The sequence below is a fragment of the Mercenaria mercenaria genome, chromosome 15, assembly GCF_021730395.1.
Source record: "Mercenaria mercenaria strain notata chromosome 15, MADL_Memer_1, whole genome shotgun sequence".
Lineage (NCBI taxonomy): Eukaryota > Metazoa > Mollusca > Bivalvia > Venerida > Veneridae > Mercenaria > Mercenaria mercenaria.
This window is the reverse complement of record NC_069375.1, coordinates 17,713,686-17,736,445: the sequence shown is the minus strand read 5'-3', so window position 1 is coordinate 17,736,445 and position 22,760 is coordinate 17,713,686. Positions and strand designations below refer to the sequence as shown.

At 34.8% G+C, this 22,760-nt stretch overlaps 1 protein-coding gene across 1 annotated transcript in view; it reads right to left on the bottom strand.

The window, feature by feature from the left end:
* LOC123549007 (A disintegrin and metalloproteinase with thrombospondin motifs 12-like) overlaps nt 1-22,664 on the bottom strand; it is a 28,154-nt gene extending 5,490 nt beyond the window's left edge. Inside the window, exons 1-19 of the mRNA XM_053524035.1 lie at nt 22,520-22,664; nt 22,221-22,304; nt 21,939-22,048; nt 20,172-20,318; nt 19,631-19,753; nt 19,265-19,415; nt 18,495-18,599; nt 17,659-17,816; nt 15,028-15,091; nt 14,365-14,455; nt 13,697-13,830; nt 10,837-10,960; nt 7,560-7,637; nt 6,245-6,396; nt 5,825-5,969; nt 5,153-5,279; nt 4,822-4,921; nt 4,213-4,308; nt 1,982-2,129 (exon numbers count right to left, since the gene is read on the bottom strand). Of these exons, the coding sequence (XP_053380010.1) occupies nt 1,982-2,129; nt 4,213-4,308; nt 4,822-4,921; nt 5,153-5,279; nt 5,825-5,969; nt 6,245-6,396; nt 7,560-7,637; nt 10,837-10,960; nt 13,697-13,830; nt 14,365-14,455; nt 15,028-15,091; nt 17,659-17,816; nt 18,495-18,599; nt 19,265-19,415; nt 19,631-19,753; nt 20,172-20,318; nt 21,939-22,048; nt 22,221-22,304; nt 22,520-22,582 (2,200 nt within the window). The 5' untranslated portion in view covers nt 22,583-22,664. The remainder of the gene's footprint in view (nt 1-1,981; nt 2,130-4,212; nt 4,309-4,821; nt 4,922-5,152; nt 5,280-5,824; nt 5,970-6,244; nt 6,397-7,559; nt 7,638-10,836; nt 10,961-13,696; nt 13,831-14,364; nt 14,456-15,027; nt 15,092-17,658; nt 17,817-18,494; nt 18,600-19,264; nt 19,416-19,630; nt 19,754-20,171; nt 20,319-21,938; nt 22,049-22,220; nt 22,305-22,519) is intronic.
* Between the last annotated feature and the right edge of the window lie 96 nt (nt 22,665-22,760).

Genomic DNA, 22,760 nt, shown 5'->3' with positions numbered 1-22,760 from the left:
GACGTTCTTAAGTCTTTTTCTGGCTTCTAAAAAGGTGGAAGTTGTAAACCATCCGCCCTTTACACCTGACCTGAGTCCCTGTGACTTTTTCTATTTCCAAGGCTTAAGAAAATGAATTCTGGAAGGAAATATAAATCCAGGAGTTCTCACTGCAGCGCCATTTATCAATGGCTCAAACATATACAAAAGACTATTTTTCTGCTTTTAATAGGTTACAAAAATGTGTTTCGGTAAAGGGGGGATACTTTGAAGGTTTGAATTAATAATACTTTCTGCAGGACCCTCGTATACATAAGATTGTCAATACATTTTCTTTTATGAGGGGTTGGAAAGTCACAGTGAGTTTCGAATTTGATTCTGTAAAAGTTAAGAACATGCAGAAAATATTGGAAAAATATTGGAAATAATGAGTTTTGTCTGCAATATGAAACAGACGTTTGTATTCTATTCAAGATTGCAAGTGTATGAGGGTCCTGTATAAAGTTCTGTCATTGGGATCTGATTTCTTAAGTACTACGTTTTATCAAAATTATCTTTATTACAAACTTTTAAAGTATTCCCCATGTGCACGTTGAAATAGCCTTAGGTTCATACATACCATGCATCATTTCAAATATCTGCTTTGAGTCTATATCAAGCCTAATGCGGCGTTTAGTATAGCTACAAATTTCAGTCGTTTCGTCCATCTTACAATACGACTAGAAAATTGACAGCGTAAATGACTGCGTGTATTTCAATTTGAAATAACTCGGTCATTTGAAAATCATATTGGACGAAATAAATAGATATCGTTAGCTATTGGACACCCCATTCAAGTGCAGTGACGCATTTAAAAAAAACCTGGGATTAAACTACGGAAGCCCATTAGTGATAGAACTTTTTGAAAGACCCTCGTTTCATACTCACCACAAACCCCACATGTTTGTAAACAGTTGGTCATCATCCAGGTACTGTAGTGTCCGTCACAGGCAGTCTTTTCATAGTCGTAGTACTTCTTACAGGCAGAACTATTATCCAAACAGTTTCCGTCGAGCACTAAACATATTATTTTGCACATGAACTATATCTGTTTTTCACATATATCAATCTAAGTGGTAATAAAAAATAATAGTGCATAGACTTATAAAAATGTGAAGTTGGTACGCAACGTCATAGGTGTACATATGCGTACACTCCTCAAGATCTGCGCAAGCAGTGAAACCGGTCGAGTTCTTCTATATTTTTTTATTGGACAGAATCTGAATCAACCGCAAATGTAATCTAGGAGGATCTCCTTCACTTTCTTTTTTTCACTGTATTTACAGTGCAACCTCTGTATGGGAACACCCTCTGGGAGATACAAATATTGACTTTTATGTAGATGTTGTTGTTCTGGAGGGTTTTTGATAGTATATTCCAATTTAGCTTACAAAAGGGAAATGAAGTTGTTATAGAGAGGCTTTTGCTGAAGAGAAGGACGCTCTTGAGAGGTTGAATTACAATAAATTTTGGATATATATACCGGCATCTTTAACAATTAATTGGGTTTCCAATAAACTCATTCCGTTATGGCCGGGTCATTTTCTATATCTTGGGTCTTTATTTGCTATCTATTGGGGTTTTTTTTCAACAATACATAGACCCAATATATGTAAATTTATATTTATATAGCGGAAAAAGATGAATCAAGATGTCATTAATTTTTTACATATATAATAATTCTAATCCAATTAAGTTGTATAAAACTCAAAGAGTTTCATCCGTTTACGGGATCTTCAGGAGTAATACTGTACTGTAGACGATAGTAACGTCGCTTGGTTATCTACCTTTTAAATGTCAAAACAGACGGATGTCCCTCTTTTCGAGTTTTCTCTAACTGAAACATAATAATTATAACGAAAGTACAACTCTAAAATGTTGCTTGAGGTTTCTATTAATTAAGTTGCTAAAACAAAAAGTAAGGTTGAAGTGGTGTTAAAGTAAAACTTTATTTATTTATTACCATAACAAGGCCCACTGCGACATCTATCTGTATCGTCAGGGCGGGTGTGCTGATCACAATATTTACTGTCAATTTCTGTATCAACACCGCTATACCGTAAACAAGATACACTACGTGTCCGATAGCCCTCTCCGCATGATCGTGAACACTGTAAAGGGAAAACCCATGATCATAATTTGTTATAGGCTTTAAATTCTATTTTAGACGGAATGTTTCACATGTTAGACATTTACAGAAATTATAATTTACAATATGCTCTTTAAAGAAAATAAGAATGGTGTCAACGAAACATGACAAATGTCCCATGAAAATGTTTGATACTGTGACACTGTTAAGTACTATTTTTCTAATGTTAGAATATGATAATGAAACATCTGAAACGTAAAATAATTCAAAATAATGTCTGAAAATTAACTTGAAAGGTGCTATTAAATTTAATTATAGTCAAATATCTCAAGAATAAACACACATACCTATACATTTTATTTCAACACATTATAGACAGTATGCTTATTTATGACTGTGAGAAGTTTCATTAATATCAACATTATAGAAATGTTTCTATTCGAGATAATGTTATGAATTTTGTGATTTTCCCATAGACTCCCATTATGAAATATTGAGTAAGGTCCAAACGTTTCAATCCAGTCTATCAATAAAACATATTCTAAGTATATTCTGACGTTTTGATAAATCAGTGTTTGATCAAATTCTACATTGTAGAAAAAAAGTCGATCCGAACGTGCAGAACTACCTTAACTGAAAAGAATTCGACCACAAAACGCCAGCCGAAATGGACATGTGTTCTTAATGATTTGTACAGGGTTTCATTTAAATTGGATGAAAACTTCAGGAGGAGTTGAGTACACAATGTTCTGTTGTAGTTGAAATATTTCAAAGTGTCGCAAAGCCGTAACTCAAGGAAAAATAATCCAACATGAAATTCATGCTGATGTTTTGGATAGAAATTTTTGGAGGATGCAGTTGTGAAGTTTCAAAATCCAACAAGGGTCATAGCTCCAGAACAAAAAATAACAAGTGAATGAAGTATTACCATGCAATACAAGGTCCCTTACCTGAAGGCACCTAATATTCTCTACTGAAATATAACATAATAATATGATATCTGTCTGTATAAACAATAGTGTACTAGATAATTTTACTATATGTTATAACACAACACTTGGATTACAATTTGCATATACAAAAATCCACAATTTTTGGTTAATTCATGACATCTATATATAAAAAACTTTGAAATATCACAGCTGCATTCTCCAACATTTTCTATCAAAATGACATGAAATTTGAATTGTGTTAATCTTAATGTGCATATGATGATCTTTCTTGATGTTTATTATGTTTTGCTGTTGTCGTTTTTTTTATTCACAGAGTCGATGCATGTTTATGCGTTCAAGTGTTTTGCTTTATCTAAGGCACGTGTTTATATATTTTGTTTTCTTGTTGGTTTTTCTTTATCGTGCAAATAAATGAAGAATTGTTGGAATGTGGTACGCGTGTGGACAGACCGTATATATCAACATTCATGCATTTTCTGCTTATAGAAATCTGTATTTAAAAATAAAGTATCCGTTTTAGTTATCCTATATTTCAATTTTGTCTACTTGTAACCAACTAATAATCTTACATTTTATCTCTAGTTAGTGTATGTTTTTCTTCTCACTGATCAGTTCATTAATTATTGGTATTCGCATATCTATGATAACACGTTGTGAATTTATAAAGCATTATATCGTACATATCTGCGTGTGTTTGCGTTTGTGTTTGGTTTAAACAATATTTTATTAATCACAGTTCATTTACAACATGTATATATATATATCAAAAAAAGCATACAGGACTGAGTAGGAAGCTGAAAGCTTATTTGACACTATCTCCTTTTCTGCTTTTGTGTTTATTTGATAATGCTCTTGAAAGGTGCTTTAATTTGCAGCTCTTCAAATATAAATCTTGTCGATTTTTGTGATTTTTTTCTGTTGGTTCTCTGGCGCTTATGGTGCTATGTTTTAAAAGTTCTGACTTTGAAATAAAAATTCTTACATCTTGTATTTTTACACTATGTAATGGCAAATACTTTTCTAAGCTCTATCAGCAATCATACAAGGTATAGCGCCGGAAAATCGTTTTTAACACAGTCACCGATGTCAAGAGGAGCTCTATAAAAGTAACTTTCTCTGGTATTCAAATTAATATGATATAAAAATACTTACCTTTGACCAATTTCCCTTCCTCCATCCACATATATTGATGCATCGTGAGGTAAAATGGGGCTTTAATGAGTCATTGCATTTATCAGAAGAAACAACCTGTGGAATAAATGCCAAGCAAAATCATGTATACATGTTTGAGATCAAAATCTAATGTCAAGACACATTTGACATGGCATTTAATTTCATATCGTTAAATTGTTATCAGTGCGTTTCTGCGATTTAATAACACGTTAAAAATCGAAAATGCCTTTCCTGAAATCCTTGACAAGCAACATTGACAAGCTAAAATGTTTATGTAGCAGACAATGGCGTGTTCTGCATGTAAACATTGTGTCTGGCATCTATAGCATATTCAGTACTAGTAAAGAAAGATATCAAACAAAGCAAGTTGATGTAATATGGATTAATTTGTCTCATAATTCAATTGACCTTTCTAATCTTGTTCTGTAATTATAAACAATATTTATCTTATCTTGGTTCATTGACTGGAATTATAATTCACCGTGCACACAAGGCAGTCTAGTATAAAACCATTTAGAGAATGAACTTAGGAAAACAACCATTCATTTTTACAGGAAATATTCAGCTTTATCTGTATGCACTACTCACCTTATCAATGCCATTAGTCATGCTGACACATGAAACTGATCGAGACTTTGTCCCATTTCCACACGGAACGGAACACTGACCCCATTCTGATGTCTTCCAGCTGAATCATGACAAGGAATGACATCAAATGTATTTCTGGCATATAAGATACGCATTAAAGTGTGTCAACACAACATCAAATAAATAAGTTTCATTGTTATATTTTGTGATAAGCTAGTTCATCGACTTAAAACAGATTTTTTCAATGTCCTTTTAAAATAACTTCTATTACTATATCATAAAATCATTTTAATATAGATGAATTATTTAGAATAAAATATTGACATCTAACCTTGGTGGACAGGCTTGTGTATTACACAGAGAATATGTTTTCTTTGGTCTTGTTTTGAAGTCACAATGATAGTCATCAACAAAATCTCCGCTCACACTCATACACTTTATATCTTTAGAAGTTACACCTGAAGTAGAAATGTGAAGTTATTATTTCAACAGTGTCGATACATTTTTTCTGTATAGTAATTTCAAATACATATTAATAATAAAACTAAAATAAAGAATTCATTTAGTCCAAATTCGCACAAGTTTGTTAGACAGTGCTATCTTGGATAAAAAATTCTAAACACAGACTTTTCCGGTTTACAGTTTTGTATTTGTTAATAGCTTATTTTCTAGAATGGATGTAATAATCACATAGGGTCCTTTTGGGAAATTTTTAAAGCTCCACGGAATATCCAGGTAAAACATTAGGTTTCTGCTGAACAGCTTGTTGGTTTCTTCACATTGAAAATCATTAATCAGTTGTATTAAGTTCATATTTTTTGGTATGGTGTAAAGTGCAGCGACTAAATCATTTTTCTGACAACACGAACCTTTTTTTCTGAATTAATAATGACTTAAACTCACAGAATCACTGTTTTTATTTTTTGATTACAAAATGATCTGCTAAATTTCGAAATAAATGATATATACCTATAACTACAAAAAAACAGTAGATTTTACGAACCTGTTCCACAAGAAAGTGAACAGCTTCCACTGGGTATTTCAGCCCAGGCATATAATTGGTGTGCTTGAGGACTCGGAATGTGGTATGTATAGGTGACATTAGGGGTTACATTTGCATACGAGTGGTGATCATACAGTCGAAATACCTGTTAATATACAACCGCTTTTTATATAGCATTGTCTCTGTAATATTTCGAAACAAATTGTAAACCATGACATTGACCGAGAGCGATTATAATATGCACTTCAACTGCAATCCGTGAACAGGCTCGATCATACTTAGCATGCTGTAACTGTATCACCTTACTCATCTAAACAAAATATGTACCTGCATAACAATAACTAATTGTACAAAGACGTGCACACGTAGAACAACCAACACAAGAACAAAACACGTATCTGCAAAGCAATACCTACCTACCTGTATAACAACATCTTTGGTTAGTTTTCCTACAATTTCAATCATCTCTGTATTATCCATATAACGGAACTGTACGCCATATAAGTTGAAGAGCGCCGACCTTGATTTTTCCATTCCTGCATTCAATATTCTCTTGCCTTCAACAAGCATACCTACACATGAGAAACCAGAAACAGTAAATAGCAAACGCTGACCTAAACGAAGATAAACAAGTTTTATTATACAAAATTCCTTCCAGAGTTCACGTTTTGTATGTTGCTACGGTGTATACGCGTTTCTTAAAGTTACTCGACACGTCGAATAAATGGAACCCGAGACTCGTGATGACGTCACTCAAGTTCCTCGCACCTAATATTTTCATACTGTGATATAGTTAGACTGTTATCGATGAATGAGACCTAGATTTAAAAACTGCCATGTTCAGAAATATAACCTGATTAGACAACCGTCCTATGGTATCAGAATTTCCTTCTCCGTACAAACTGACATTCAGGGCCGAATTCACAAATTCTTGGTAAAAAATTTAACAAATCTGAATATACAATATTTGAAAGCACCCAAGCAAATTACTTAGTAATAGCAAAAGCGGTTTGAATAAGTATTCGAAAGGTGCAATGCCTTCTCACACACCTACTTGCAACTGGTGAATGCAGAATCATTTAATAAAAGTATATTGAAAAGAAGGATAAAATAGCAATTTAAGTTCAAGTAAGGGATGGTTTTACGAATATTTATGTTTATGTTTTATTTGTTCCAGTCATTAAAATATACACAATCTCTAGTATTCGAACTTTAGACATCAATATTTATAGTCAGAAATTCTACTCCTGCATCATTTCGTCTAAAGTCAGCCATGCTGGAAAAAACAATTGCTGCCAAGCGAGGTATGATAATTGCATATTAAAAGCACAGTGGCGTAATTTTGAACAATCAAAGAGCAATAACACAATTAAAAATCATCGGACCGGAACACCAACATAACATGCAAATAATCTCCTTTTGACAGTGAAGGTTCCTTCGAAGTTTCGCCGAGTTCCAGCCAAAATTTGCTGAGAAATACATCCGACAAGGATGACCCTAATTTTTACTAATGGGCAATAGCTCAGATAGAAATTATCTGACCAGACATGACGATAATATGCGCATCTTCTATTAGATATACTCCGGCCAAGAAAACATTAAAGGGCAATTATCCATTTTAAAATTATTGAAACAGATAATAAAATTCATATGCGTATCTCTCCTGTAAGGTTTCGTTCAATTTCAACAAAATATTACAAGTTGTGCTTGTCATAATATGTTAATATATACTTACTGAGAAAGCAGTATTTATTATGTTGCTGTAAACGGATACCAGAACTGCCTGCTGGGATCGTCGTCACGTTTGTATACTCTACAAACACATACAGAAAATATTACTACAATGTCAATGTGGATGTCAAAACGAATTACTTCGACTGTATGAAACAAACAATACAAAATGTATATTTTTATAATCACATCTTTACGTAATACACGAAAACTATATGCTACCATAATAAGAGATTATTTGTTTTTTCAGCGCCAGTATTTCAGGTAAGGCGTAAAAAATTGTTTGTATCCGGTATCCCGACGTACCCTAAATTTTTGGTCTGGCTCTAAATGTTTATGGCCTTGGAGAATATTTGTTTCAACTTTTTAACAAAACGTTGCAAAACTGCACTTTTTATGCTTTAAACATGTCCAGTGATGTTGGAAATCAACTCACTGATGCTCTGAAGGCATCACTCCCTTATTTACATTCATTTTTTGACACAAAAAAAAAATAATTTCCGAAAAGTCTCCCTTAATAAAAAAAAATTAAAAAAAAAGAATTTTTTTCCGACCTACCAACCCTAATTTTTTGAGCATATGGGAAAATTAGACCCATCGATTTTTCACACGAGTGAAAATATTTTATATAGCGCAAAGAAGGAGCCCTTTACTTTATTTAAATTCATGGAAAAAGTATTATAGGTATTTTAGCTTTGCAAACGATGTGATAATATCCAATGCGTTGTCTTTCTTATAAATATTTTATTTCAAAAATGAATTTAAAAGAAAATGGTCTTTTTTGCGTATACTTTATGTCTGTCTATCTACAATTAGAAATATAGTAAAATATGGATAATTTGCTGAAATTTCTTCTGTTGAACAAAGAATAAATAGATTCTTATGTGTGCTTAAAGACCTTTGCAAACGACTTAGTAATCTATATCCATTTAGCTATTGTTTCATACTAATTTCAGTTTTCTAGGTGAAGAAGAAAATGGTCTTTTTTAAGCATTTTACAGATGAGTATAGGTTTTTTTTCCTTATCGGAAAGACTCGAACATTCTCGTATGTTTCCGTCAATTCTTACGGAATTAAAGCTCCTTAACGGTAAAGACTGATATCTTGTCACAGAACACATGTACGGATTTATAAATTAGTGGACGCTCCATAACATGATTTGTTTACAACCAATAGTCAATTTTAAACAGCTTGAAGATCGAAGTTCAAAATTTAAAAAAGAAACGTTGAAATTTTAGGCGGCATATTTTGGGCAAGTTAGAAGTAGAAAATTAAAATTCAGATTTTGAAAGGATGATGTTGAATTTCGCTTACATTGAATTTCGCAAAGACTCGGAAATCGAAATTAAAATAAAAAGAGTTTGTCGAATTTTGAGGCAGAATTGAAATTAGATCCAGCAGGATGACCGAAATTCAAATATTTTGAGGAGCGGTCGTCCAGTGAATAATGTGTCAACCCAGGGGTCGTGGGTTCGAGCATCCATGAAAGGGGTCACGACCATGACTTCTCATATGACACCTGTACTGGGTTTTCCCGGAAGCTGGCTGTTTAAAAGATAGTTTCACATTCAATACCAGTTTTAAATTCGATTGCTTTGTAAATTCGAGCATGCTTGAAATATAATACCGAAAATAATCTAGCTATTTAGAGTTTTAACAAGGAGCTGTGTTCAATAAACGCTTGATGCCCCCGGTCGCATCCTTGTCGATACAAAGCAACCTAAGTCCAAAACGAGGTCAAGTTCAACGTGGAGGTCAAACTGAAGTCAGGTGATGTCTGAAGATGAGGAATGGTCACAGGTTACATCTGCATTAGTATCAAGTCATTCTAGTAAGGGGTATTGATGCTAGACGAAACGGTCCCATTTAGTTAACCTCGTACGGATAGACGGACTGGCGGACGGACGGACGGACAGGACAATCACTATATGCTTTCCGCATCAGTAGATGCCAAGGGCATAAAAACTTGAATTTCGATATATCCGATCTTGCAAGATTTTTAATCTTTGAATCTTGAGCAGACCGCAGTTTCAGTATTATATTGAAATTCAGCTTTTCAAAATTTGGAGTACGATTTTCGAGATGGCTCGACACTAATTGCTTGCTAGGTATATTCGACCGTTTTTCATTTCAATATCAATCTTGGAACCGGCTGTTCATTTAATACGAGATCGAAATTTGGCTTTTGGAATATTATAAATTTCGATCATTGAGCTGGCCCGAAATTAAAAGCTTTTTTGCAATTTGACGTTTTTCGATCTTCAGGTGTAGCTTAGGATCAAAATCCGATAAGTTATGGAGTTGAATTTCGATCTTCGAGCTGGCATAAAATTCTAAGCTAGTTGGACACCGCTCACGACATAATAATAAATGTGCAGATATTTGATTATATAGAAAAACTACTTAAACTCTTTATTTCATAATCATGAACATCAAAGAAAGTATTATAAAAGCGAGTTTCCATCTGATTGTAAGAAGGTAGAAGTTACTTTTAGAAAGTCATTGTTTGGTTTTATAATAATGTGTTTGTTGAGAAACCGTTATAAATGGTATTCTGATTAAACCACCAACAGCCATTTAAGTTTCTATTTTCTAATCTATGTTTGCAATCACTGTAAATTAGACTTAACAATATCCCTAAATCCAAAAGTATTAATGTAACGGTACATTGGCGGAGAAGGGTTAGACATCGGTCTGAAATACGGAGTAGGCCGAAAACTAGCGAACAGTCTCGACAGCCGATTTACCTGGCCAAACCTATTATCGGCTTTTGCGGTGATTTTCACGATGGGTCTAATTTTCCCATATGCATGTTACCGGAAACAAAGAAATTTTTTAAGGCCTAACCTTACCAGTGTCCCTTGATTCTCTACCAATACTTACTTGTTCTCTGTGCATGTATATGTCAACGTAAATCAGGGGTGGGGGCTTACTTTTTCAGACAAAATGTATTTAATCATAAGTTAAAGAGAACATACGTCTGGCCATAAGGCTCAGTCCCGCAATCCGTAGATCTGCGCTCTCGCTGTTGAGCTCAGCGGGCTGACCAAAGCTTACAATGCACAGCTTACATGGTACAATACGCCCGAACGACAAACAATCTTTTACAACTGATTTAACTTATCTTTAAAAGCACACTGTAAATTTATGCTAGAAATGCGTGTATATATATATGCATGCAATATTTTTCTCGCATTCGTAGTAAAAGAGAAAAATATTCAAAAATCAAAAATGTTAGGGTAAACAATATTGAACTGTCTACCTTAATTAAAAAATCTTACTGTGTGGAGCATAATCTTCATGGTAAGTTCTGGATATATGTTTGCACGTGGTGCCTTTGCCGTTGCACTCTCCACATTCGTCATACTTTAGTCCCGAACTAGAATAGCCGTCACATCCGAAGTCCTGTTTTAATGAAATCAACGGATTAAATCTGTAACATATACACTCATACCGAAAACCCACAAAACGGGTAAAAGCGGTAGGAGTCCTACATGTCTATGTAACTAAAACAGTCGAACCTTCGGTGATAGGAAACATAAACGTAAATATTTGACCATGGCACTATAGTCCAACTAAACCGTCTGTACACATTATTTTACATTTTGACGGACAACTGCATAAAAACCAAGACGGATAAACGTACCATAACATGGGGTGGAACTTCCCTGCAAGTGAATATTGAAAAATGTCCTAAGAAATTCAACAATCAAAGTTCCCACTTGGTATTCATGTAAATATTGTTATATAACTGAAACAGTCTCATTCCAATGTGTTTATAAACATGTTAATGCTATTATTGAAAATGTCCGGTTTGGAAACATAGATATGGTCAATGAGAGTCGCAATTCCTTTAATTAACTAACATTAAAGAAAATAACAGGAACATAGAAATAGAAAAAACATAAACGCGCCTCTAAAAACTAAAATATATTTTATACACAGTTAAGATCTTAAAGAATATAATGCTAAAAATGTAATGTTAAAATATATAACAAACCGCAAAAGAATGAGTAAACAAGTAAATAAATATCTGAAATAAAGTCCAAACATTATATGTAAGAACCGCTCTGTACATTTCATATTTCTATCTTCTTTCATATTTTGTTTTATACATAATAAGTGAATGTTTTAGAACTAACTTTGACACTGTGTAGAATTCACCCGACATTTTCCATTCACACAGCGAGAGAAAGGTACTGCCTTGTTTAAAAGACATTCAGTGCCGCCTGCGTAACTCTTACTTTAACATTGTGTAGATGTTATCTGACATTTTCCGTTCACACAGCGGAAAAGGTACTGCCTTGCTTAAGAGATATTCAGTGCCATCTGCGTAACTCTTACTTTGACATTGTGTAGAAGTTACCTGACATTTTCCGTTCACACAGCGAGAGAAAGGTACTGATTTGTTTAAGAGACATTCAGTGCCGTCTGCGTAACTCTTACATTGACATCGTGTAGAAGTTACCTGACATTTTTCGTTCACACAGCCAGCGAGCGGGAGAAAAGTACTGCCTTGTTTAAGAGACATTCAGTGTCGTCAGCGTAGCTCTTACTTTGACATTGTGTAGAAGTTACCTGACATTGTCGATCGATTCACACAGCGAGAGAAAGGTACTGCCTTGTTTAAGAAACATTCAGTGCCGTCCGCGCAACTCTTACTTTGGCATTGTTACCTGACATTTTCCGTTCACACAGCCAGCGGGAGAAAGGTACTGCCTTGTTGAAGAGACATTCGGTACCGTCAGCGTAACTCTTACTTTGACAGTGTGTAGAAGTTACCTGATATTGTCGATTCACACAGCGACAGAAAGATACTGCCTTGTTTAAGAGACATTCAGTGCCGTCCGCGTAACTCTTACTTTGGCATTGTTACCTGACATTTTCCGTTCACACAGCCAGCGGAAGAAAGGTACTGCCTTGTTGAAGAGACATTCGGTACCGTCAGCGTAACTCTTACTTTGACAGTGTGTAGAAGTTACCTGACATTGTCCGTTCACACAGCGTGAGAAAGGTACAGCCTTGTTTAAGAGACATTCAGTGCCGTCCGCGTAACTCTTACTTTGACATTGTGTAGATGTTACCTGACATTCTCTATTCACACTGCGAGAGAAAGGTACTGCCTTGTTTAAGAGATATTCAGTGCCATCTGCGTAACTCTTCCTTTGACATTGTGTAGATGTTACCTGACATTTTCCGTTCACACAGCGAGAGAAAGGTACTGATTTGTTTAAGAGACATTCAGTGCCGTCTGCGTAACTCTTACAGTTTAATTTAATAATATTTTATTGTATTTGTTATTAGGCATATGTACAATAGTATGAACACAAAAGTAACATATACAAATGGATTGGGCCACGAGTTATATCAACATCAGCAAACGGCCCGTTCCACACTCTTACATTGACATCGTGTAGAAGTTACCTGACATTTTTCGTTCACACAGCCAGCGGGAGAAAAGTACTGCCTTGTTTAAGAGACATTCAGTGTCGTCAGCGTAGCTCTTACTTTGACATTGTGTAGAAGTTACCTGACATTGTCCATTCACACAGCGAGAGAAAGGTACTGCCTTGTTTAAGAGACATTCAGTGCCGTCCGCGTAACTCTTACTTTGGCATTGTTACCTGACATTTTCCGTTCACACAGCCAGCGGGAGAAAGGTACTGCCTTGTTTAAGAGACATTCGGTACCGTCAGCGTAACTCTTACTTTGACAGTGTGTAGAAGTTACCTGACATTGTCCATTCACACAGCGAGAGAAAGGTACAGCCTTGTTTAAGAGACATTCAGTGCCGTCCGCGTAACTCTTACTTTGACATTGTGTAGATGTTACCTGACATTTTCTATTCACACTGCGAGAGAAAGGTACTGCCTTGTTTAAGAGACATTCAGTACCGTCCGCGTAACTCTTGTTTTGATATTGTTTAGAACTTACCTGACATTTTCCGGTCACACAGCGAGATAAAGGTACTGTCTAGTTTAAGAGACATTCAGTGCCGTACGCATAACTCTTAGTTTCACTCTGCTGTGTAGAAGTTACCTGACATTTTCCATTAATACTGCGAGAGAAAGGTACTGTCTTGTTTAAGAGACAGTCACTGTCGTCCGCGTAACTCTCAGTTTGACATTGTGTAGAAGTTACCTGACATTTTCCGTTCACACAGCGAGAGAAAGGTGCCGTCTTGTTTAAGAGACATTCAGTGCCGTCTGCGTAACTTGTACGTACATACGCAATGGTTCCATCATTCTTACAAATTACACTGCAGCTCTCATCACCTGTAAAGAAACTAGAATCTCACTTTATGAAAAATAACAAAAGGTTCCAAAAATTCGAAATGGTAACAGGTAATTTAGCATTATAATCATATCGGAATATTATATGATATCGTATTTTGTTGTATTCTAATATTCTGCAACACAAGCGTACCCAGTGACTTACAGGGTCAAGATCGTGTACAAGTAGTGTTTATTTCTTTTTTATTAATTAATGCTTTGAAGTGGTTTACAGAAATATATTGGTAGATTTTGTCGTAATTAATTTGCACGTTTTACTTTCTTGTTCGCATAAGCCTCTACGATATTGTTTGCACATTTTGCGTCCCTGATCAAACCTGTTACATAGGTATGTAGTGCATGGAAATATTTCGAAGCTCTAATTCACTTTCTATTAACAAATAAATTACAAAATAGCACGGTTCTTGATTTTCATATAGTAATTTAAGCCGGCTTTGTCTATCGATTTTCTTGCAGGAAGAATGTGATCCTGCAAACTTGCAGACAAACTTAATTAATGTGCCTATAACTGCCTACCTAGAGATCCAAGTGCTGGTATCATCACGGGCGAATATTTTCCCATCGAAAATCTGGAACATTGCAAAGTCCTGTAGTCTGAATCACAAGCCTGAAAGACGTGTCAATGCTAGTGACCTTTTTTACCATGCAAGAACTAATGGAAATCTTACACACAAATTTTAAGACATTATTTATAGTGATAAAGAACACAAAGTTTTATCTTTGACAACTTTATATTTTGTAGTGTGTAAAACTTATATTCATAGGTGTGCACATCATTAGTACAGCTTCTAACATGTTATACTGATTCCTTTAGGATCATAGTCTTGCGTGTTAATTCTGCCCTGGGATTTGGGAGAGGTATTAGGGGTGTTGTATATTTCATGAACAATGTAAATCAAACAAAATTTGAACTTCTTTTAGCTTGGTTGCTTTTTATGCTATTAAAAATCACAGAAACATTGAGCTAGGTATAAACTTATATACTTGACTTCTTTGTGCGTAAAAGAAGTGTATAGCAGACCAACAGTGTAAAATAAGTACAAATAAATTGAGTTCATCATTGAAGTCTTTATACAATCTTCCTATCTCAGCCTGCCTCAAAAATTAATAAAAGATAAATATGAAAGTTAATAAATACACAGTAAAATAAATGCGGAATATCCCGACACTGACAATTACCTGAATGTTGCATATCTTTCCTCTAGTAGAATTTCCGGGGCAGTCCTTTCCTGCATACTGCGGACTGTAAAATTTCAAAAAAAAAGTTTAAACTTTTGGGTTTAACGCCGTTTTTCAACAGTATTTCAGTCATGTAGCGGCGGGCAGTTAACCTAACCAATGTTCCTGGATTCTGTACCAGTACAAACCTGTTTTCCACAAGTAATAGACCATTCATTAGATCGAATAGACTGTTAATTAATGTACCACTTAAATATCTTAAAATTGTCATATTAGACCTGGGATACAGAGTGGCTACATTAACTACTGTAACAATGAATAAAATTATTAATGAGGTAGATTTCGTTTTTGTATCATTGCTTACGTTGTCATTAAGGAAATAGCTAGATATGAATTAAAATACGGTCACATCTACATAAAATTATTGCCATCGTTGTTAACTGAGGTTTTAACAAAACTATTTTTGCGATACAAGGCACATTTAGTGCTAGATATTTTATTGCTGGACTCCTCTATATAAGAATCCATGACTACCGTTTGCAAGGACTTTAACTGTGTATTGTTGTTACTCATATGACATTTTCATACATATATGATTCTTCAGGTTTTCATAAAGCAACTTGTGATTTACATCTCGTACCTTTTCTACCATTACAAGGTCGGGATCGCTTTTATTTACATTGTCACAAACTTTTGAACGTGGAGAGTCTGTGCAAAATTAAACGTTTGCCACTCAACAATATCCAAAATGAAATTCCTTTATCATTTATTTTGTCCTTCTGTTGTAGTAGTTTTGTTTTTCTTATTTTTTTATTTGTTTTCGTTTTTAGCTCGTCTATTCATAAAATAGTAGAGCTATTTGACTCGCTCATGCGTCGGCGTCCCTTTTTCGAAGAAAATTTTTGGTTAAGGTTTTAAATGTAAGCTGGTATCTCAGGGAATGGGTTGAAACTTTACACACTTGTTCACTGTCATGATCTGATATGCACAAAGCAGATCACATAACTCTATTTTGCTTTTATACAAAATTATGCCCCTTTTTCAATATAGAATTTTTTGGTTAAGTTTTTGTATATAACCTGGTATCCACTAATGGGAAAGGATTCAAACTTCACACATTTGTTCACTGTCATGATATGCAATGCAAAGGGTCAATAACTCAAGTTCGCATTTTACAAAATTATGCCCCTTTTACTACTTAGGAGTTTTTGGTTAAATTCTTTTATGTAAGCTGGTAACTAAATTATGCTCCTTTTGCGACTTTCGTATTCATTCAATCGGCAAGGTTGTTGAATAGTCGTGTGTTGCTGTCTTCCGACAGCTCTTGTTATTTACATCGTATATTCGTATGTTACATCCGATATGGCTCCCTTCAGATATAGCTCCTCTTGGAGTTGCATTTGGAGCACGTGTTTGTTTATAGCTCCGTATGCAGCTTCCTTAATAATGTTAATGCTTTAAACGGAACACCTGTACCCTGTTCCGAATATAGTTCCTCTGTCTCATTTTGCAATACCGACTACGTAGTTGCTAATTCATTGCAAATATTTTGGTTGATATCTAAAAAAACGACTTGAATATCATTATACTATAGTCTAATGGTAAAAAGTTGCATTTGGGATTGGATATCGGCATTAACATTTGTAAAGTGTAGTATAAAACCAAAGCCGAGCTGCAATGCTAAGCTGGGACACCGACATCTGATGTTACATAGCTGAACAAAAAAAGACTACAGAGCAGGAATGCCGAGCTCGCTGCCGGTAGTAGACTTTTAACCTAAATAATAATTATTGAATTCAAATGCCAATCAATATTCCTGCACACATTTTGGACTTTGAGGCAAATACTTCATTTCATCAAGGTTTATAATTCTGCACTTAACGGTTCGATATAAAACAAAAATCTTCACTTACACCTAATTAAAATTTGTTTCAAATATGGTGACGTTTTACACAGGTCTGAAGATGAATGCCTGTTAGTAAACAGAAAATTAGAATCAATGTGTCTACCTTCACTTTCCAATTATCATTTTGCCTCTTTTTGTGATCATTTTCAGGTCGTTCATACCTCCCTCTCTTGCTAATTTGTACGAACGAACAGAAAAGAGCAGTTCTATATACCTCCCCAAAGGTGGTGAATCTTCATTACCTCTCATAAAAATTGTTCTTTTTGCAGATTTTATTGCATTACTCTTAAATTACTGTTATAACACTTCAATCCATGTCTAATTGGTAGTCTAACTGGAAGTGATTTGCATATGCTTGCGTCCGTATGAAGCTCTTCTATCCCAATGCGTTAAAATGTGAAAATGTTTTCCGGATACAGCCTAACGGGAAGCTATATCCGAACGAAGCGATATAGCTATATACGGTGTGATGTTTGTGTACATGCATACCGTCAGCACATCTACATGCGCTACAGTTTATAAAGTACAAAAGCACATTGCTGTCGGGAAGATAACCGATCCGTTTAAATAATAGAGTAATAACATTTTATTACAAATTATATATTATGGCAGAAAAGCAGCGAACGACATAATGAAATGTAATTTATAATCGGGTTTTTAAGAGTTGAGGCTATCATTTGAGTGCAGAAACATAATCTCTAAGTAGATACAAGCTGTATACATACGGCGGGTTGTTGCACTTTCGTCTTTTTATTTGGACCCCACCGCCACAGGATCTACTGCAGGCCGAATAATCTGTCTCCCAAGCCGACCAACTGCCATCGACTGGTGCCACCGACTCGTGTTCCTTATCTATTGGCATGCACTTTCCCTGTATACACCACTGTTGTACAATAAAAATATCTGTACTCTTCTATATTGTACTATCTTCTATTAAGACATGTCACATATAATTTAATTCCGATGTTGTGTATATGATATTACTTTTTTGTGGATATATTACTTTTTCTGGCTATGATATTATTTTTTGTGGATAAGATATTACTTGTAGATAAGATATTACTTTTTGTGGATAATGATATTACTTTTAAAAAGCTTTATCGTGAAATTTATATTATATAAAGAGCAAAATGTTCTTAAGCGAAAGCAGTATGAGACGTTTGACCGTATATTAACTTTTATCCTGCTATATTTCTATATTTGTATAATTTGAGCAGTATCACTTATTAATTAAAGGGGTGTTCACTGAAAAGTTACTGACTGAATAGCGAACAGTGCAGACCATGATCAGCATGCACGGATCACAAAGATAGAATCACTTCCCACCAGCAGCCTTAAGGTTAAAAGCCAATCACAACCTAGTGACCGACTTAACCCCACATAAACTCATTGAAACTCATTCTGTGCTAATAAATATCACATATATACAACAGGATATCAGGTATACAATTAAGACACTTTCTGAATTAATGTGTTTTCACATCTCCGATTGCTTTCTTACTCAATCAAAACGCTAAAGATAATGAACTATACAAACAATATCATATCGAGTTTATCGTACCATTCTTGTATTGTTGCAGTCAGTGCCGTCCAGAAGTGGTGAAGAAAACCGCAAAGCTGTGTTGCCTTGGAATCTACATCGAATGTTTCTGCAAGGGTCGATTGTCTGTCAAAAGTATTAAATGCATCGAATAGTATTGCTTGTTTACAAGTGTGCTATTTTCATAACTAGATATCTAACAAAAACGAACTTGAAATGCCAGAATGTATGTTCGATTAATGACGTGATATTAAAACATTATTGCAAGATTATACTTTCAAATAACGAGTTTCTCATAAGGTATTTGAAATATCATTCAGCATAGTACCACAGCTTCTATCAGAAGCGAAGACCGACCTTTGATGATTTTTTGAAAAACAAGTATAACATAGAAGAAATAACATGTTCGTGATCTTCGGGTATAGCATTGTTGTATGTAAGTACCTTAAACTTGTTTCAAACTTTAACAGATAAATTATTGTAAGTGCTTCCGACTAGAAATGGTAATTTGTACACATCTCTTTTATACATTTGCATCTTTGAAATCAGCAGAAGTCTACTCCAATAGCAACAGCCGTGCGTTCACAAATAGTAACGTGGAATAGCTACCTTGAATATATGGTATCACTTATTTCAGCTAGGAAGATAATGTATCCAACGAAGTTTACCGCACATTATTAAAGGAGATATTACCACGGCTGATTTAATAACTGTAATCCAGACGATGCTATAAAATCATTCGAATGTAATATACCTATACAGAGCAAAGACAGTTTCTTGCATTTACTTACCTTGTTACCCGTTCTGTAAAATACATAACTCTCGTTTTTCTGCATTTTGCATTGCTGATCGGCCGTATACAACGTCCCTGGCAAAGGAAACTCCATCCTGTTTTCTACAAAGCCATTCGGCCGGTCTTCTATACACGACAGCCCTCTAGACCTATAAGGCGTCCGGATTTAGTTTTGAATTTTGTATCTCTTACATTTTACTTTTGCCTGCTGCACGGTGTTTTCACGTACTATTGGTATTTTGACTTCTAATAAAACATATAAGCTTTTAACCGATGTTCAAAACAATGAGGTTATAAAATGTATTACAATACAATTTTTCGAATAAAGCACACGTTTTTAAATAAGACATCAAATGAGACTTACGCAAGTGACCGCTGTAACTCAAAAGCGCTCTGGTTTGACCATGTGAACGCTTCGTTACCGCTCCAACCGCCTGCAGACATTATACCAACATCATCTGTTTGATTGTCGTGAGTCATACCCAATCTAAAAAAACATATGTATGTAAAGTACTGCGGCCCAATCCTAGGTACGAATATGAATGTGGCTAAATGTGTCATATATATATATATATTGTGTCATACTTATTCTAAGGAGAAAGAAATCATATTTTGTTGTACCAATTCTATACTAAACACAAATACATGTATATATTTGATATAGAGCCATACCCATCGCTGCCATTTATACATACGAATATATTTTGAAAAACATGCACTATTATACGTTGACGAAAATAATTCTGCATCAGCACCAGCGTTTTGAAAATAATAATTTATGAATTAACAAACAATATGCATCAAATTGTGACAAAAGGAACAGTTCTTGAAATGAAAGTAACAGTGTACTTAAAGGTAGGCAATTTTAACTAAGGCTGGATTAAAACAACTATAATATATCTTACAAGTGACCAATTTCGTGTGCCAATGCAATTCCCATAATGGGCCCCTCATCTTCTACCAACCCGCACTTTAGATTCTTGTTACACATTTTGTTTGTGTATGCAAGACCAGTTATGCCTTTGGTACCATTGTCATCCTCAAGATCCAGCCTAAAATAGGAGATTGTTCTAAATAATTATCTCACATAAATCTATTTTATGATAAGATGAGACACAATTTTTTTCACGATATGAAGCGGCACCAGAGACCACCTTCAGGTGGCCAGCAATAAATCAATTTTCCTGTGATAAGAGACCTCCTTCAGTTGGCCAGCAATAAATCAATTTTCCTGTGATCATAGACCACCTTCAGTTGGCCAGCAATAAATCAATTTTCCTGTGATCAGAGACCACCTTCAGTTGGCCAGCAATAAATCAATGTTCCTGTGATCATAGACCACCTTCAGTTGGCCAGCAATAAATCAATTTTCCTGTGATCATAGACCACCTTCAGTTGTCCAGCAATAAATCAATTTTACTATGATCAGAGACCACATATTAACGAAGACCATGTGCACGTTCTTCCTGTTCCTAACGGTGCTTTATATGCAAAGATTTCAATAAAATCAATATTCACTAGCAGTTGTTGACAATACTGCCGAATGAAACTATTTTAAAAAGCTAAGTGTATATTACATATGAATACAGGTTATATAAATTTGTCCGATACAAGAAAGCTCGTTGTAAAAATAACTGTTTCGCTATTTTGACATTAATGACGGAGCATTTGGTCCGTATCCATTAACGTTTAAGGGTTGATACTTTGACTTTGATTTCAGAGGACTAAAGTTTCTTTTTTATTCATTTATTGCTTTTAAAATTAGCATAAACTACGTATAATGATACTTTGTACGGATTGCAATCAGCTCCTATACAACACATCAAAATTTCATAAGTTAAAAATGTGTACAAATTTTCTAGGCAAAGTTATGGCAAATTAAATATTTGCTGCTCTTAAGTTAAGTTTCAGACTTTAAATATCTATGATTATTGGGACAAACTTCGCACACCCTGGATTATGTTGTGTTGTTTTTTTGTTTTTTTTTCGCACACCCAAGGTTGTGTTGTTTTGGGTTTTTGTTTTTTATGGTGGTGGTTTTTTCTTCCAAAATTAAAATAAAATCAGAATATGGGTAACAAAAACATGAACAAAGCTAGAAAGTGAAATATTTTTAATCCTTCCGGCCCCTTGTGACACTGACTTTAAGACAGAAATATAAAGTATTACACACTATAAACTTCGCACACCACAAAACTGTGACATTTGTTCCAACGAATAAGGATTCCATGTGATTTTGACCTTGATGAAAACACGACGAATTCCTCGACCATACCTGACGATGACATAGAAGAAAGATAAAAGGATTATGTGCTTTGCATATTCGACACAATATTGTAATGACCGGACAAGAAACTTATTGCCTCTTCTTGACCCTGTTGTATAACACAGTACCCCGCATCTCGTCCGCTTGTGAGTCAAGGTACTTGCTATTAGACCCTTTTATTTCATCGTATACCTATTTTTACCGTTATATTAGCCAAAATGGACTATACTTTTAGACAAACAAGGCTAGAAACGGTGAACATTTTGACGCACGAAAATTCTCTACTAAAACAGATCTGAATACAGATTTTTGTATTCATTAGTGAAATAGGACTGTACTTCAGACCGAAAATTTGTAGGAGTGAAACAATTGCTTATATCAAGTTTACAATGGATTGGCAGCACACCTTGTCAAAAGAACGCTGCAATCTGCTTTTCCAGTCGTTAGACCGGACTGCCAATCACAGAATGTCTGAAGTGTCTTGTTGGCATTTTCTGTCAGTTCTGATGCAAAGTCCTGAAACAAAACAAGGTGGAATAAAATAAATTATAGTAATATATGAATCGTCCCTTAACTGAAGCATAATGTCAGAATGGCATACATTTCACGTTGTTATTTAAGAAGTTAGATGAAATAGTATTAATTTTAGCTATATACATGTATAGCGTAACGATATACATATACTTACATTATATGTTTGGATAACGTGTAATTCAGATAACGTCAAGTATATCTTAGCCCCAATGCTAGGGTGGGTGTACAACTTGCTTGCCTAAAGAAAAAAGCTATAAATTAGTCATTAACATACCTTAGGTTACACACGTAATTCTAAACGTTACAAAAAAGTCTCTATGGAAGAATACTAAAGGGCCAGATCCCGTTTCTGATTTTAGAACGACAATTTATTAATTTATGTTAATTTGCCTGTCAACTGTTTTTCTATATATTTACGACTTACATGAATTCTAGCGTAATTATTTGACTTACAATATTGAAAGCCATCAATGTGTAAGCTATGGCGTTATCACGAGTTCTATGAAAATGGTACATGGTTGGATCGACAACCAGCCTTGTCTCGATGTACCACGTCTTTATCGAACGCTTCTGCCTTCCATACGCAACATGTAACTCGTTCTCGAATTCTTCGGCTGAAATCAAACAGGCTATATATAACCATAAAACATAGACAGACTGAACAAAAATACCTTTAATTGTTAATTCAACGACT